General features: G+C 54.2%; 1 protein-coding gene across 1 annotated transcript in view; it reads left to right on the forward strand.

Annotated features, from left to right (window-relative positions):
- The first annotated feature begins 1,441 nt into the window (after positions 1-1,441).
- LOC148218221 (uncharacterized) overlaps positions 1,442-17,414 on the forward strand; it is an 84,969-nt gene continuing 68,996 nt past the window's right edge. The window contains exon 1 of the mRNA XM_088157927.1: positions 1,442-2,172. Coding sequence (XP_088014053.1) covers positions 1,442-2,172 — 731 coding nt within the window. The remainder of the gene's footprint in view (positions 2,173-17,414) is intronic.

Consider the following 17,414-nt stretch of genomic DNA (forward strand, 5'->3'; position numbering starts at 1 on the left):
CCCAGCCCGTGCTCCCGGTGCCGCCCCTCTGCGCCCGCTCCTGCCGCTGCCCAGCACAGAGAAACCCCCTGCAATCCTGACCTCCTTGTGTGCCTGTCCTGGCAACCGGGGATACAAAGGATCTGCATCAGCTGGCAACTTTTGAGGATAAGAGCCTGCTGAAAAACATCCCCATCCTCAGTATTTTTCTCTTCCTCCTCTTTTCCATCATCCATTTTCTTCCGCCACCGATTCCTCCTGCTGCTTCTTGCCTGAACCATATTCCTGCCCACTGCCCTTCACCCAATCCCTTCCCAGCACACCAACACCATCCATCCCTTGTTGTCTAAATCCCTTCCCAACTTCCCTTCTTGTCCCCTCTGGGTTTCCATGTCCTTGATTACCTCTGGGAGAATGTGCAAACTCCCTCAACATGCTTCCAAGGGACCCTTCAGAGATATTTTGGGATCATCATCCCTTTGGCCAGAAGCCCTCCCTGGTTTCCCTTTCTACCCTCCACGGGTGCCCTGCCGTGTTTAGTCCCCGAAGATCCCACTGTAGTCCCTGCTGCGATTTTCAGTGCTCTCTGGCTGCCGACTCTTCCCAGCCCCCCTGATCTGTCACTCGTCTGTCTCCTGGCCCCAGCGCCCCCCGGCAGGGGAATCTGGGGAGGTGGGAGGGGGGGAGCGCCAAGGCCGGGCCCCCCCGCGCTGTGGTGGCGGCAGCGGCTGCAGTGGGGAGCGAGTGCGGGCGGGAGCGGCCGAGAGTCCAGCGCTGCCCCAGCCCGAGCTGCCCCAGCTCCATCGCTGCCCCTGCGCTGGGATGCTGTGGGTTTGGGGGGAAGAGGGAGCCGGCAGTGGGTGCTGGGCCTGGGGGCAGCAGGAGAAGGGAAGGAGAAGCAGGGCTGATGAAGAAAATGGTCAAACGATGCACGTGGGAGGAGCAGGTGGGATTGTGCATGTGAAGGAGGAATAGTAGAAGGAAGAGAAATGTCAGGAAAAGTGGTGAAAACAGAGGAGGAGGATGAGCAGAAACAGGAAGCAGAACAAGGTTCCACCCTTCCCTGTATCTGCAGCCTCCCCTCCAGCCCCAGGAGTGTTATTCCCCCCACATGCAGCAGGTGACAAGGGAGAGGGTTTCACGATTTTCACAGGGATGAATCTTGGTGTTTCTGAGCTTTATTGGGCTGTTGGTGCTTTGGGTTTTTTTGCAGGCCCTTAATCTTTCTATTTTGGAGAGGATTTTGACTGAATCTTGCTGTTTTGGGGGGTTTTGATGTGTATCTTGATCTTTGGAGGATTTTTGGGCTGAATCTTGGTGTTTTGGAAGTTCTTACACACAGACACAAGATGCTCAGTTACTTCCTGAGATGATCTTGGGCAAGGAGAAGCCCCCAGTCCAAGTATCTCTTATCTTGTTCTTTTCCTCAAACCAGGATTTGTAATTCCGACGGTGTGGGCAGATGGAGGAGGAGGAAAAGCCCCGGAGATCCCTCAGGAGGAGGAGCTGCACACGCAGCCCATGGAGCTGCGGGGAGGAAAGACCCTCCCTGAGCCGGGAAGGCGGCCGGAGATCCAGGCAGAGCTCAGAGCTGGTGGAGAAGCCTCCTGGAGCGGAGAAGCCCCACAAGTGCTTGGAATGTGGGAAGGGTTTCAGCTACAGCTCCGAGCTGATCCGACACCAAAGGATTCACACTGGGGAAAAACCCTACGAGTGTGGGGAATGTGGGAAGGGATTCAGAGACAGCTCCAGCCTGATCCGGCACCAGGTGATCCACACTGGGGAAGGGCCCTACAAGTGTGGGGAATGTGGGAAGAGTTTCACTGACAGCTCCAGCCTGATCCAGCGCCAGGTGATCCACACAGGAGAACGGCCCTACACCTGCTTGGAATGTGGGAAGAGTTTCGGGCGGAGCTCCAACCTGAGAAAACACCAGCGCATCCACACCGGGGAGAGGCCCTACGAGTGTCCCAAGTGTGGGAAGAGGTTTCAGACCAGCTCCAATCTCCTTGTACATGAGCAGATTCACACAGAGGAGAGGCCCTTCCGCTGCCCCGACTGCGGGAAGGGCTTCAAGTACAACTCCAACCTCATCAGGCACCGTCTCATCCACACTGGGGAGAGGCCCTACGAGTGTCCTGAGTGTGGGAAGAGCTTCTCACAGAGCTCTCACTTGACCCAACACCAGCAGAGGCTCCACTAAGGGAAGCCCTGTGAGTGCCCTGAGTGTGGGAAGAGCTTCGTGCTCTGCTCCAGCTCCATCCCCCATGGGAGGATCAGTGTTGCATGATCCCCAGTGACCCCCGTTGTTCAGAGCTGTGGTGATCTGTGTTGGGTGGGGGGAAGGAGTTGGAGAGATCTTTCACTCTCCTATTCTTTGAGCTATTTGGTTGGTAATAAATTTCCTCCCTGTTCCCAGGCTGGGTCTGTGATGCCTGTTCTGCTGTTTTTGGACGATCTCTCCCCGTATTAATCTGACCCAGAAATTCTCTGTTAAATTTTCTCTCCCCTGTGCACCTGGAGGGGCAGGGTCAGTGGCTTTGGTGGGTGCCTGGCATCGGGCCAGCGTCACCCAGGCCATGGGCACCCCTGAAATCCCAGTGTGGTGATGCATTCCCCCACTTCTAGAGAAAGTGCTGACCCAAACTGAGGCCGGGATGAAACATGGTTAAAACTGGAGCCCACTCTCTTGTGACCCTCTCAACAGAAATCTAAAAGGAGACCTTTGAGCTCTCCTGGGCCACCGTGGGCTGTGACCAGCAGTCTCCCTCTGAGGGGCCTCTCAGAGCCAGCAAACCCTCGGCTTTGCTGTGCCTGGAGGATCACTGAAACACGACGTGTCCTGGGCCCATACCCTCACTGCTCAAGGCCCCATCCTTCGGCCAGTGGGAGATGCAAAAACATCTGAAGGGAGGATTTCACTGAGCTCTGGGGGGAATTGTTTGCACTGACTGTTCCTGTCTGTGTGTGTGCCCCTGCACATATGCTATAGCAAATCTGGGAGAAATCTTACTTTCCTAGATGTGAAAGTACCTTGGATACCTAAGGTCAGTATGCAAGGTTTAGTTATAGTTATGAACTTACTTAAATACTTCGGTTATTCTATTGCTAGATTGTAAAATGTAAGTCATAAGCTAAGTGGTGTTTTTCTATTAAGTTGCTAAGTACAACTTGGAAGTTATAGCTATAAGTTAGGTTAAATGCTGTTAAGTGTTATTCCTCCGTGGAATTCTTAACGTTAAGTTTTAAGTTAAGTTAGGTATTAGTTCAGTGTTGTACCTCTGTTGCATTGCAGGGGCTAAGGTATAAGTTAAGTGACAATTTAAGGGAGAAGTTAAAGTGTTCTTTAGAGTTGTAAAATTTTTAGGCCATGCTCCTTTTAATCCTTCCCTGCACTGTCTTTTGTCCCATGCGCAAAACACAGCACCCACCCACCCACACTCCCCTAGGGAGTTCTCAGTTCATTTCTGTTTTGGTTACCTGGATTTTGTTTGGTTTTGTTGTTGCTTGTTTTCCTTTGTTGTGCCTTAGCTGTCCTGTAAGCAGCAGAGTGAACAAACTTGTGCTTTGTCATTTAATATTAAATCTGACTTTTGTTCATGCCCTTGTCACCAATTTTTAAGCGATCTTAAATACTCGCATTAATGATGAGTGGATAAATGGATTTCAATGGATTTCAATCTCATTCATGACAGCACCACAATGTCCCGCATCACCGAGGGCCCTGACACACGTCCGTGTCACAAAGGGCCACCCCCGGCACCCAAGAGCAGAGGGACAGCCTGGAAGCGGCCCGGAGCAGCCCCGGCCTCGTGGCCTTGTAGCCCCTGGCGTGGCCAGAGCCCTGGGAGGCTTTGGCCACGGTGGGAGCTGACAGCCCCAGCCCCGGCCTGCAGAGCCCTGGGGCTGCAGCCCGGGCTGGCCGGGACAGGAGGAATTGGCCGGGCCGGACGTGCCAGGGCCTTGTGGGCAGTGGCTCCGTGTCCCGCGGGATGCCTGGGACGAGGGGTGTCCCTCAGGGCTGTGCCCGGGCACCGGGGCTCGTCAGTGCCTCGCTCAGTGACACCCAGGGGCACCGAGCGCAGCCTCAGCGCCTTTGCAGGGCACGGGGAGCTGAGCGGGGCAGGGGCACCACGGAAACACCGAGTGCCTGTCCGGGGCAGAGCCAGGGCAAAGCCGGGCTGGAGAGCCGGGAGAGGCTGCTCAGAGCTGGCCCGGGCACTTGGGCACCTGGGAGACAGAGCCCGGCTCTGGGCTGACACTGAGCCCAATACCTGAGAAATCACAGCCGGCTTTTCTAGACAGACTTCATGTTGTATTTCTCAACGTGACTTTCTATCTTTTTCAATGTTCATTTTACTTTATTTTTTACCCTTTAGAAAGAATTCCGTTGTATTTTGTTATGTGCGAGGAGGGATGGGCTGGGAAAGGTTGTGGTAATGGAGTTTTTTCTTCAATATATTTTCAAATCTGAGATGTGACAAGTCCAGACTTTGACTCCAGCAGCAGTGTCTGGTTCCAGACTGCTCTGCTTTTCACGGTGACATCTCAGTTCATTCAAATCCAGCAGTCAAAGCCCTGGAAACACGGAAAAGCTGGGAATCAGGTTAAAGACCTTGGAGGGTTTGCTGTGTCCGTACATTCCCCATCTCTCCTGGGGTCCGTTCAGCCTCTCCACTCCTGTCCTAGAGCACATTGCTGGATCCAGAGTGCAGCACATGCTTTTATAAATAGATAGATACATGTGATTATTGTGTACACGATTCTCTTGCAGTGAGTTATTGTGATGGTAATTCCATGATCCTCTGCTTTGTGACCAAAGAATGGTTATCGTATCTAAACCCCGGCAGCCCGGGAGGGGATGTGTGCGGGCCCGGGGCGGGGAGAGGCTCCTTGTTCATTCCGCGGGCGTTTTGAAGCCTCGCTGCTCGGGTTTTCCGCGGCTCTCTCTGTGCACCGTGGGTTTCTGTTTGGCTGAAAAGCGTTTTTGCCCCAAGCAAACAAAGGATTTTTTCTCTTTTCTTGGCTCGGAGAGGATGCAGGGGCAGCCTTGCCGTGCCTGGAGGCGAACTGAGCAGCTGCTGTGTCGCAGCCCGGGGGCTCCGCGCCGGCAGGAGCGGAGCGGCGCCGCTGCAGCCCAAAGCCGCTGCGAGCCGGGCCGAGCCGGGAGAGAAAACAGCCCGAGGCTTCAGCCCCGCTGCTTCGCCTGCCGGGACCGTGCCCGCGGAGCCCGGCTGGGGAGGAGTTCAAGGGCAGGCGAGCCCCGCGCTTTCATCTCCTTCGGGACAGCCCCTGGTTGGTTTTTCCCCTGGGGGAAAAGAGAAGGTGGAGGTTTGGGATTGGACTGCAAAGGACTTGGAAAGGACTGGGAGGAACTGGGGGGTCGTTGGGGGAGAAGGGAGAGATTTGGAAGGACACTGGGAGGGCATTGGGAGAGAGGATGGACGTTTGGGAGTGGAGTTAGAAGGACTGGGAGTGGAATGGGAATGGAATGGCTGGGGACTGAGAGGAATTGGGAGGGACTCCAGTGGCACTGGGAATGACCGTGAGGACACTGGGAGAGACTGGGATGGACTGGGAGAGCAACTGGAGTCACTTGGGTTGAGGGGGCAGGAGGCCCCGGGGATGGGCACAGAAGGGCTGACGTGTCTCGGGTGATTCCCAGGGAGGTTTTGAGGGGCTCCAGGGTCATTCCCAGGCAGGGCCCGAGGGGACACGCTCTGCCCCACGCTCACCTCTGCGCTCCACGAGGAACGGGCTGGACAACTCGTAGTTGTGCCGGCAGTGCCTGTCCACCGCAGCCCGTCTGTACTCCATCCATTGCGGGTCGCTGTTCCAGTGCCTGGCAGCCTTGTCCCCAAAGGAGGTGTCCCCACGTGCAGCCCCACATCGCTGCCCAGGTGCAGGAACTGCTCCCGGTTGGAGATGTTCCTCTCCACGAACCTCAGCCGGTCGGTGCCGTGAATGAAGTGACACTCGGACTAAACCATCTCCTGGAACAGCGCTGTGTGTGCAGGACATAGGTCCGGGGGTGTCCCCCCAGCAGCCCCCCAGCAGCCCACAGTAGCCAAGAGCTCCGGGTCCCTGCCACACGCCCCATGGCCAGAGCCGGGCAGGGTGTGACACCTCCCCCTGTTGGAACTATTGAAACTGAGGGGTTTGGGCTTTCTGTGCTGACAGGCATTGACCTCCAGGAAAACACTGCTTTTTACCAGAGTCCATGAAGAAGCTTTCCAGAATTGTGTGATAGAACTGGGATCACTGGTGTGTAGTTTGAATAGAAGTGTGTAATGTCCCATGGTGGAAAATTTAGAATTTGGGGTTTTAGAATATATTAATAGATATAAAACAAGATGGAAGTTTTAGGGTGGAGTTTTCTTTCTTTTTCACCTTCTTCACGGGTCTTGGTGGTACTTTTGTAATTGGATAGAAAATTCCACATTGCAGGTCACAGGTGATTGGTTGTTGGGTTAAAAGTAAAAAGAATTTAGGTGTCTGTTCTTAATTGGACAGATTGGCCCTTAAAAGGCCTTGTAGAGAGAGAGAGATAGGTGTCTATTTTTCGCCTGTTAACTAGAAGTGCTGTAAAACTCACTGTAATATAGATAGGAATTAATAAATATCTGAGTCCATACGAAATTCCGTGTCTAGAGCATTTAATCCGGACTCTGGAAGAAAAAAAAAGAAGATAAGACACAATATCCCCCTCCCCAAATTCTCCTGGCAGATGTAGCTGGGGGTGGGGCGCGGGTGGAGTCCAGGTGAGGAGCTCTGGGCGCTCTGGGACTGCCTGAGGAGTCATCAGCGCCGCGCGCTCTGATTGGCTCAATTATTTTGGTGCCTTCTCTGATTGGCTGAGGAGAGGCCCGGGAGTTGGGAGGAGGACCGGGAGAGATCCTGCCCCAGGCTAGCGGTGGAAGAACATCCAATTAACAAGGCATGCAGATCATTTCCCAGCGGTGCCCACACTCCTGTAGGAACTAAATGCACCGAGGATCTCACGAGGGTCACCAACTCTCTGGCGGCCAAATCCAGCCCTGCGCTCCCTGCGGGTGCGGGCACTCTGGGAAGGGCTCAGCTGCGGGTCAGATGGCCGGAGAGTGGCTTGGTGGTCACCTCGTGTGTGAGGCAGTGATGGGCTGGGGAGATGCGTGGACACCACATGATCAGAGAGCTGACTGGGTAAAGGGACACGTCAACAGCGACACCGCAGTGACAGGCAGCCAATGCGGGCTTGTTTCAGTAAAGTTTGGTTTAAGTTTCTCTTGGGGGTTGTTTTTTTTCTTTTTTTCCCTCTCCTCGCTGACTTGAATTTTTTCCCACTGACATGCTAAGATGACTAGTGATAGGGGGAGACTCCCTGACCCTTTTTAGAGTTTGTCTCGTAGGGCAGGGGGGATGGGGGGGATGAGGGAGAACACCGTAAGATCAGGGGCAGATAAAGGAGAGGTGTGGGCAGCTGCTCGCTCTCTCGCTCGTTTGGCTCGGAGATGGATGGCCACTGGAAAACCTCGCCCTGCCATCCCAACACCGGGAGCTTGGCTGTGGGACCCCGCACTCTCCTGGTCGGATGCCCTCCCACTTCAGCCTGCCACCTCCACACAACCTATTGGAGCACTGGGACTGACACTGACTCCAAGGATCCATGAGCAGAGTCTTTCCTCCACCCTTCCCACCCAGGACACAGCCGCCATCACACCCAGCACTCCTGCAGCCACACGGGATCACCGCATCTGCCCCTGCCCACCGGGAGCCGGCTGGCACTGACTGCCAACTGGGACGGTAACTGCAGCAGAGGAGAAAGGTGTCCACAACCAAAAGAACTGTTACTGGGTTCCTATCTTCTGTTTGTTGTTAATTACTTAGTTGTTGTTGTTTTGTTTACCTTTTAAATATATATATATATACATACTAATAAAGAACTGTTATTCCTATCCCCGTATTTTTGCCTGAAATCTCCATAATTCCAAAATTATACTAATTCAGAGGGAGGGATTTATTAGCTCCATTTCGAAGGAAGGCCCTGCTCTTCTCCAGCACACACCTGTCCTTTTTCAAACCAGGACAGATTTTTGGTGCCCAAAATGGCCCCTTTCCCTCTGGGAGTGGCTTTTAATGAGTGTAAGAGAGGTTTGTCAAGAGACAGAATGCAGGAGCACCATCATAGAATGCGTTGGAACACCCTTGAAGAAGGGATCCAACAGCTGAGAGAAGTGACAGTGCTGGAGGTGCTCCTTGGGAGGGATGGACAGCATGACAATGACCCTGACAATGTCAGGTGCACAGGGCAGATGTTGTGGAATCTGGCAAACCTGGGGCCATCTCAATACACCACCTTTATTGCAATGGTTAGTGCTGACAGCAGCCGAGAAACAGTGGGTACTGTCACCAACAAACTTAGAAATTAGGAGAGTATGATCAATGTCCCGATGCAGGCTTTTGTCTCTGCTGTGATTAAGGAACACAAAGAAGAGTTTAAAGAGGAGATGAGGGAGGAGATGAGGAAGATCAGTGCAGCACCAGTGCGAGTCACAGGCCCCAAAGTCAGAGCCCAATGTCCCCCAGCTAGAGAGAGAGTACACCCCACGAGCTGACCTGTGGTTCTTTCTGCATGACCATGGAGAAGACATGAGCAGGTGGGATGGGAAACCCACTTCTGTCCTGGCAGCACGGGTGTGTCAGCTCAGGGGGGGAAACACAAACTGAGGGAGCTCTGATAAAGTGAAGGTAGCCTCAGCCTCCCATGACCGAGGTGTTGGGTATTACAGAAGGGAGGATGATCTGTCAGATCCCCTTGAAGGAACCTCCAGCATGTATCCTCAGGAAAGAAATAATAACCAGGGCTAGAGGGGCCCTGCCTCTAGCCAGAGAGAGGGACAGGAAAACCAGATCTTTTGGATGGTGTGGATCCGATGACCTGGAATACCAGAGCCACAGAAATATAGAGTGTTAGTTGATCCTGATGCACAGTGTACCCTAATGCCATTGGGACATGTGGGGACAGATCCTATGTCCATTGCTGGGGTGATGGGAGGATTGCAGGAATTGACTCTGCTGGAGGCTGAGGTGAGCCTGACTGGGAAGGAGTGGCAGAAACATTCAATTTTGACTGGCCACTTCCCCAGCGGGCATTGCCCATGGTGTCTCTGCTGCAGCTTTTGCTGCTTTGTCCAGTCCACGGCTCGGAGCCCCTTCTCTTTCTTCTCTGGAAAATCACATTCCTGTATCTCCATCTGCTTCTTCTTTTTTAAAGAATCTTCTATTTACAAGGGTCCCCAACAGGTTCTTCTATTTACAAGGTCTGGGCCTCCACAGCTCTCGACTGCTGGCAGCTCTTTCCAGTCACCTTCCCCCACTGGGGTTCCATCTCCACCACTACCCCCACAGCTGGGCTATTGCCTATCACACCGGGGTCACCACTCATTGCAGTTGAGACAGAAGTGATGACAAAAACCTCCCTGTTCGTGCAACAAAAAACAACTTTTATTGAGGGCTGTTCTCCCTATGTAGCCTTTGAAGTCTGCATGGTTAGCTCTGCTTGGCTAAATTAGTTGCCACCTGGCTAACTGGCCAATGGCTGCCCGTGTCCCAGATGGCCTAGACCTGCTCCCCAACAGCCCAGACTGCTCAAGTTATATCACTACGGTAGTTATATGATTATTTACATTATAAAATTACAATCGGGATTAGTTATAACTGTAAGGCCTCCAGGCCAGCTGTTAGCTACTACAGGTTTAATGCTGGCCAAATCTTCCACTAGAATTATTTACTCATTTCCTGCTGTGAGATAAGATTAGGAGGAAGGCAAAGCAGGCTCAAACCTTAAAGGGTATAAAGAAAGAACTTTATTAACAAAACTAAAAGAATTATAAGAATCAGAATAAAACCTTCAGAACACTTCTCCTCCCTCCACACCTTCTTTTCTTTCCCACCGACAATGTGCAGGAACAATTCAGCCAGTTTACCATCTCTAAAATAGTCTTCCCAGTTCACTTAAGGAGAGGAGTCTTTCTTGTCATGCTATGGAGACTTCTCCACAAGAGACAATTCTCTCCTGGCTTCAAAGTCACAGTGCATCAGCTGCCCAGGAGAATGGAAATCTCATCACTGTGTAAGTCCCTTCCCTCGACCTACAGTTTTCCCCACAATTGTTTTTGAGGGCTCAATCTTTGGGTAATGGGGTACACTTTTAAGGATGAACTGTTCAGAAGAAAAGGTTCTCTTCATCTGTCTCTGAGATCATCTTCATCTCTGGGAACAGAGATTCTCTTCTTCCCTGGGGTAAAGGGTCTTCATCACTCTCATCTCTCTCTGTTCAAGCTACTTCAATATCTGCTTGTTCAGCATGGATGCTTTTGCTCATGTCTATAATTTGAACGCTTCTTCCTCCACGTGCTTTTCAACAAGTTACAGGGAAATGGAGTCTGACATACCAACTTTATCTTTCCCATAGACTTACAAGAGGATTTCAGCCCAAGAGTGAGGCATCTCCTCAATCCCTCCCATCTGGGACCTGAATTCTACTTCTCTAACCTTGGGGTCCAAATGTTGTTCCTCTATATGTCTTCACTCTGTCCTGTTCTCTCACTCGAGAGAGAATTGAAGGTCTGCAAGTCTCATCTGTACAGTGAAAGAGATAATATCTTGTTCCAAGGCCTGCAGATAATCATATGATCCCTGCTAGGTGGTGGCCAGAGCTGTTTACAGTGGAGAATTCTGGGGGGCTGTGCCAGGATTTTCAAGGGGCCCAGCCAGAACAGTGTGGCCGCTCTGGCTGCACAGCTTTTTCAGTGGTTTAAGAGGTTGTCAGTTCTCAAAACTAATCACTGATTAGATTGTGTCAGATGTGGAGGAAGCTCTTAGCAGCTCCTGTCAAAAAAAAAATCATTTCCGGGGGTGGCTTCTTTGCCCCTCACCAAATGTCAAAAGTACAAAACCGGCACAGAGGGTCCCCCTTTTCTGTTGTGAGGTCTCATGTTGTCACTCTTGGCTCCATGAGGCCCTGTAAAGTCAAAATGGATCCTTCATTACAAGAGACCCCACAATGTCACAATGATCTGTGGACACCATAAGGCCCTGAGGCATCACAATGGCCCCTTGGTTCCAAAAATCCCCACAGAGCCATAGGGGCCTCTGGATTCCATGAGACTCCACAGAGCCATAGGGGCCTCTGGATTCCATGAGACTCCACAGTGTCACAGAGTCACTTTCTTTCCTCAAATCTCGAAAGTGTCATAATGACTTCTTGGATTCAAGAGACTCCACAGTGTCACAGTGTCCCCTCAGTTCCATGAAGTCGTGGAGAAAGACAAGGCCATGTGGGATCACAATGGATCCTTGGTTCCATGAGGCCCTGCAGAATCACAGGAGCCTCTGGATTCCACAAGACACTGGAGTGACACCATGGCCCCACGGTTCCATGTGACCCCTGAGTGTCACAATGGCCCTATGGTCCCACATGTCCCCTCAATGTCACAATGGCCCCACAGTTCCATGTGTCCCTTCAGTGTCACAATGTCCACACACTTCCAGGCGTCCCTTAAGTGTCACAGTGGCCCCAGGGATCCATGAGTCCCCTCAATGTCACAATTGCCTCATTGTTCCATGTGTCCCCTCAGTGTCACAATGGCCCCACGGTTCCAAGAGACCCTGCAGTGTCACAGTGACCCCACGGTTCCACATATGTCCCCTCTGTGTCACAATGGCCCCAGAGTTTCCTGTGTCCCCCCAATGTCACAATGTCCCTACAGTTCCATGTGTCTCCTCAATGTCACAATGGCCCCAGGTTTCCATGAATCCCCTCAGAATCACAGTGTCCCCATGGTTCCATGTGACCCCTCAGTGTCACCATGGTCCCATGGCTGCACGAGACCCTGCCGTGTCACAATGGCCCAACGGTTCCATGTTTCCCCTTACGTCACAATGGCATCACGGTTCCATGTTTTCCCTCAGTGACACAATGGCCCCAGGCTTTCATGTGTCCCCTCAGTGAGACAATATCTGCATGGTTCCATGTGTCCCCTGTGTTGCAATGCCCCCACGCTTCCAGGAGGCTCTGCAGTGGCACAGTGGCCCCAGTGTTCCATGTGTCCCCTCAGAGAGACAATGGCCTCAGGGTTCCATATGTCCCCTCAATGTCACAATAGCCCCAAAGTGTCATGTGTGCCTTCAGTGTCACAATGGCCCCACAGTCCCACCTGTCCCCTCATTGTCACAGACAAGCAGCACTGGAGTGGAAGCAGCACCACTGGAGGGGTTGCAGCTGCACTGGAACAGGAGCAGTGGCTGTGGAACAACAGGGGAGAAGCTGTGGAACACAAGTCCTGTGAGGAGCAGCTGAGGGAGCTGGGAATGTTTATCCTGGGGAAGAGGAGGCTCAGGGGAGACCTCATCACTCTCTACAACTCCCTGACAGGAGGGTGCAGCCTGGTGGGGGTCGGACTCTTCTCTTAGGGAACAGGGACAGGACCAGAGGACTTAACAGCCTTAACTGCACCAAAGGAAAGGTTTATCCTGAACATTTGAAAAAATTTATTCACAGAGTGATTGGGCATTGGAATGGGCTGCCCAGGGAAGTGATGGAGTCACTTGTAAATGGGGTAACTGCACCACCGAATTGGTGGTTTGTCTTCATTTTCTTTTGTTTTTACTCAAAGTCAGGATTAAAACCACGAAGGAGGTGAATTTCCTCGTGTTTGGGTTTGGTTGTTTAAAAAAATCTTATCTAAAGTACAGAGAGTTCGGCAACACTTCTCGCTAACAGCTAAAAGTGAGCAAAATGGAGGCGAGTCGAGCTAGGTACAAGGTCTTCCAAAGCTAAACAGTTCAATAAAGAACTAACACCTATATTATTTATACTTTTGACTCAATAACCAACCTCCTCTGACTCAGAGTGCAGCACTAATTGTCCAGCCAGAAACGACTACCTGAAACCATGAAGAAGAAGGAAGAAGACAGAAAGGAGACAACACCCCAAATCCTCCATCTTGTCTCATATCTATTACTATATTTTAAAACCTTCACATTCCAAACCCTTCACCATGTGAAATCACACACTTCTATTCCAACTGCACACCCGTGACCTTAACTCCATCACTCAAATTTGGAAGCCTTCTCCAAGGCCTCCAGTCAAAAGCAGGGTTCTCCTGGGGTCAGTGCCAGAAAGCACAGAAAGTCCAAAACTCCCAGGTTTCTGTGACCAACAGATCTGGAACATTCCTGACCCCATGGAAGCTCCCGGAGCAGTTCCTGACCCCATGGAAGGACCTGGAGCAGGTCCATACCCCATGGAAGGATCTGGAACATTCCTGATCCCATGGAAGCTCCTGAAACAGTTCTTGACCCCATGGAAGGTCTTGGAGCATTTGCTGAACCCATGGGAGCTCCAAGAACCTTCCTTACCCCATGGAAGCTCCCAGAGCAGCTGCTGACCCCATGGAAGCTCCCGGAGCAGTTCCTGACTCCATGGAAGGATCTGGAACATTGCTGACCCCATGGGAGCTCCTGGAGCAGTTCCTGACCCCATGGGAGCTCCAAGAACCTTTCTTACCCCATGGGAGCTCCAAGAACCTTCCTTACCCCATGGAAGCTCCTGGAGCAGTTCCTGACCCCATGGAAGCAACTGGAACATTCCTGACCCCATGGGATTTCCTGGAATGCTTCCTGACCCCATGGAAGCTCCTGGAACATTCCTGACCCCACGGAATCTCCCAGAGCCATTCCTGCAGTTCCTGACCCCATGCCAAGGGAATCTCTCCCCGGGGAGCTGTGGCACAAATGAACCCAAGCCTGGACCCCTCACTCTGCCCAGGGTTTATTGATCATTGCAGGGACATTCCCGGGGTTCCCAGGGCTCGGGATTCCTCCAGGGATGGGATCTCCTCGTGCTGCTGGAGGGGGCAGCACTCGGGGTCACCATCGGCTCCATCCTAAAAGCCAGAGGCCAAAGCGTGACCCCCCCGTGCCCCTGGGGACAGCAGAGGGGCCTTGTCCCCTCCCCTCCCCGGCAGGAGCAGGGAATTGGGGCCTGGCTCACCTCAGATCCAGGTGAACCCCAGATCTCCCCCCGGGATGCCCCAAACCTTCCCCGAGCCCCTCCCGGCCCTCAGAGCCCCCCAGGCACAAAGACAGCCCTGGGGACAGCTCTGGGGACAGCTCTGGCCATTGTCCCCCGCACACGGAGCAGGGACAGCCCCCTCGGTGTCCTCTGCTGGCCCCGGGCTCTGCCCACCCCAGGGGGCTGCAGGGTCCCCCAAAGCCCCCCAGGAGCCTTTGGGGGGCTGCAGACCCCCTGAGATTGCTCACCACAGGATCCCGAGGGGCAGCCACCACGGGCTGGGGACAAAGGTGGGGGTAGGGCAGTGCTGGGGGACACTGGGGGGCACTGGGGCACCCTGGGGTGACCCCAAGGGCCGTGGCCGTGCCAGGGGAGGGTCTGGGCCCCGCAGAGCTCCGGGTCCTCACCTCAGACCTCTTCACTGGAAAGGCTCTCACTGCTCCCTGCAGAGAGCCCAAGGGACGTCATTGGGGTGTCACCTGAGCCAGCGAGGTGTCCCCAATGACAGTGAGCTGTCCCCAAACCCAGCGAGGTGTCCCCAATCCCAGTAAGGTGTCCCCAGTCCCACTGAGGTGTCCCCAGTGCCAGTGAGGTGTCCCCAATCCCAGTGAGCTGTCCCCACCCCAGTGAGGTATCCCCAATCCCAGTGAGGTGTTCCCAGTCACAGTGAGGTGTTCCCAGTCCCAGTGAGGTGTCCCCAGTCCCAGTGAGCTGTCCTCAATCCCAGTTAGGGATGGGAGGGTCGGGGTGAAGGGGGGTCCTCAATGATGGTGAAATGGGGGAATTGGGAACCCCACGGGATTGGGACAGGGGCAGGGCTGGGGCTGGAGGTGGGGAGTGGGGGAGAAGGAGGATGAGGAGGAAGAAGAAAGAAGAAGGAATTCAAATGGGAGGGACACAGCCTGAAACATGGGGTGGGACGTGGCAGGAGAAAATGGGACAGGGAACAAAACCTGAGGGATTTGGGCGGGGCATTGGGAGAGAAGGGATGAGAAAGTGATTTGGGGACACCCCATACGTGGGAATGGGAAAGGGCAAGGGGGAAAGAGGGTGGGAAATGGATGGGGAATGAGACACTGTGGGGTTACTGGGGTAACTGGGATAACTCGGATTGCAGTGGGGCCCTCTTTGGGTTGTACTGGGGTGCACTGGGATTGCAATGGTGTCCTCTCTGGGAACAACTGGGGTGCACTGGGGTGGGTGGGAATACAATGGGGTGCCTCTCTGGGAAGCACTGGGATTTACTGAGGAGCACTGGGGGGCACTGGAGGGAGCCCTGAGGGAGGAGGTCTGGGCCCAGAATTCCCAGTATTCACCTTGCTCTTCCTGGCTGTGGCTTCCCCCTGTGGAGAGACAGGGACACATCAGCGGGGTGTGCCCAGCCCCAGTAAGGGATGGTGTGCACAAACTGGTTCCCCGTTCCCACAGTGAGGTGTCCCCAGTCCCAGTGCTGTGTCCCCAGAACCCAGTGAGATGTCCCCAATCCCAGTGAGGTGTCCCCACCCCAGTAAGGATTGGGGTCCACAAACTGGTTCCCAGTTTCCCCAGTGAGGTGTCCCCAGAACCCAGTGAGGTGTCCCTAATCCCAGTGAGGTGTCCCTAACCCACTAAGGATTAGGGTGCACAAACTGGTTCCCAGTTCCCCCAGTGAGTGCCCTTCCATTTCCAGAACTCACCACGATGATGGAACCACCCCCTGTGTCCACGTCCACGGGGTCCGTGGCAAGGGGAGCTCAGGACTGGGCCTTATAGGGCAGGAAGGAGACAAGGGGGTCCCAAATCCCCCAGCCCACCGCTGACCCCTAGCCAAGGAGGAAAATCCCAGAGATCCAAACCCAAAGGATCTCCTGCTCACCAAGAGGAGGGAATCCTGCCCCGGAGCCGGAGTCGTGCTGACAAATCAAACTCCGTCCGAGATACAGGGAGCATCGTCTGCCAGGCCAAGCGTCTGCCCGGGGGCACAGCAGGATGGAGAAGAGCAGGGCCACGCTGAGCACAGCCACCTTCATCTTCTTCTCGCACTGGGCAGCGCTGGCTGAGGCTGCAGCAGGGCAGGAGCACCTTTATCCCTGCCGGGACTCCTCCCTGCGCCCTCCCTGACAGCCCCCAGGCCAAAGCCCGGCTTGGCACAACCCCCAGCCCTGGCACAGAGTCCATCCCGGCTGTGGCACGGATCCAGCCCCGCTCCCCGCATCCCTGCAGCTTCCTGCATGGGGCAGCTGCCCCTGGAGGGGACCGGGCACCCGGGGGGCCGAGGGGGGCAGGCAGGGATCCAAAGGCAGCTGGGGATCCTGTGGGGACACCCCCACTCCAACACAATCCATCCTCCAACAGCCCCCAGCCCCACACCCCCCATCTCCCGGTACCCCTCCCCTCCCAGAGCGTTCCTTGCAGGACACCCCGGAGCTGAGCCCAGCCCCAAACCTGGAGTGTCAGAGCAGGATTGTCCCTGTTCCCACTGCAGCCCCTGGGCTCATTGGGGTGCACTGACCCCTCTTCCTGGGGCAGCAGCACCCCGGGATCAGGGAGAAGGGGCAGGGGGAGCACAGCGGGGTCAGTGGCCATGGCAGCAGCTGGGGGACCGGGATCTCCAGTCCCTGCAGGTGCCCTGGGGAGCACTGGGCAATGGTGGCACTGGGACACCGGGGCTGGCCTTGTGGCAGTGCTGGGGTGGTAGCAGTGTGGAGCCCAGCTGGGGATTCCTTGCTGGGGATATGGGCATTGACAGCGGGGTTGGGAATGGGGCAGCAGTCCTTCTGCACTCCTTCTTCCCAATTGCCATCCACTTCCAAACCCCTCCAGCAGCCCATGGGACAGGAAAGAGTGCTCTGGTTTTGTGTTCTGCCTACGATGGTGTGTGGAGAAACATTTTCAAGACCCAAGCTGGGCATCACAGGCTGAGGTGAAAACTTGATTTGTGTTCTGAAGTCAGTAGAAGGTTTGCCTGAGCCATAGAGAATCCCAGGGATCCCTGGTTTTGTTTCCAGGATGATCCTGTCCCAGCTCAGAGGCCCCTGTCAGGGTCACCCCGAGGACACAGATCAGTGACAGTCCCTGCCAGGGCTGCCACGAGCTGCCAGTGCCTCCATTCTCCACTGACATTCCGTGACATTTCCAGGACATGTTCCCTCCTCACGGGACACTGACCTCACAGAAGGGACCTGTTGTGGCACAGGTCAGAAAATCCTTCAGGCACCTGACTTGACTGTTTGCATTGGATTTTCCTGCAGAGCCAGCAGTGACCTGGAAGATTTTCCTTTTGCCTGTTGATGCTTTGTGCCTCCTTTGTTGGAGAATTGAGGAGTGTTGATCCTGGAGGGGCCCAGGGATATTTCCAGCCCCTGGACACCTAAGGGGGCATTCCAGATGTTCCCAGCTG

The sequence above is a fragment of the Sturnus vulgaris genome, unplaced genomic scaffold (assembly GCF_052056855.1).
Source record: "Sturnus vulgaris isolate bStuVul1 unplaced genomic scaffold, bStuVul1.hap1 Scaffold_194, whole genome shotgun sequence".
NCBI lineage: Eukaryota > Metazoa > Chordata > Aves > Passeriformes > Sturnidae > Sturnus > Sturnus vulgaris.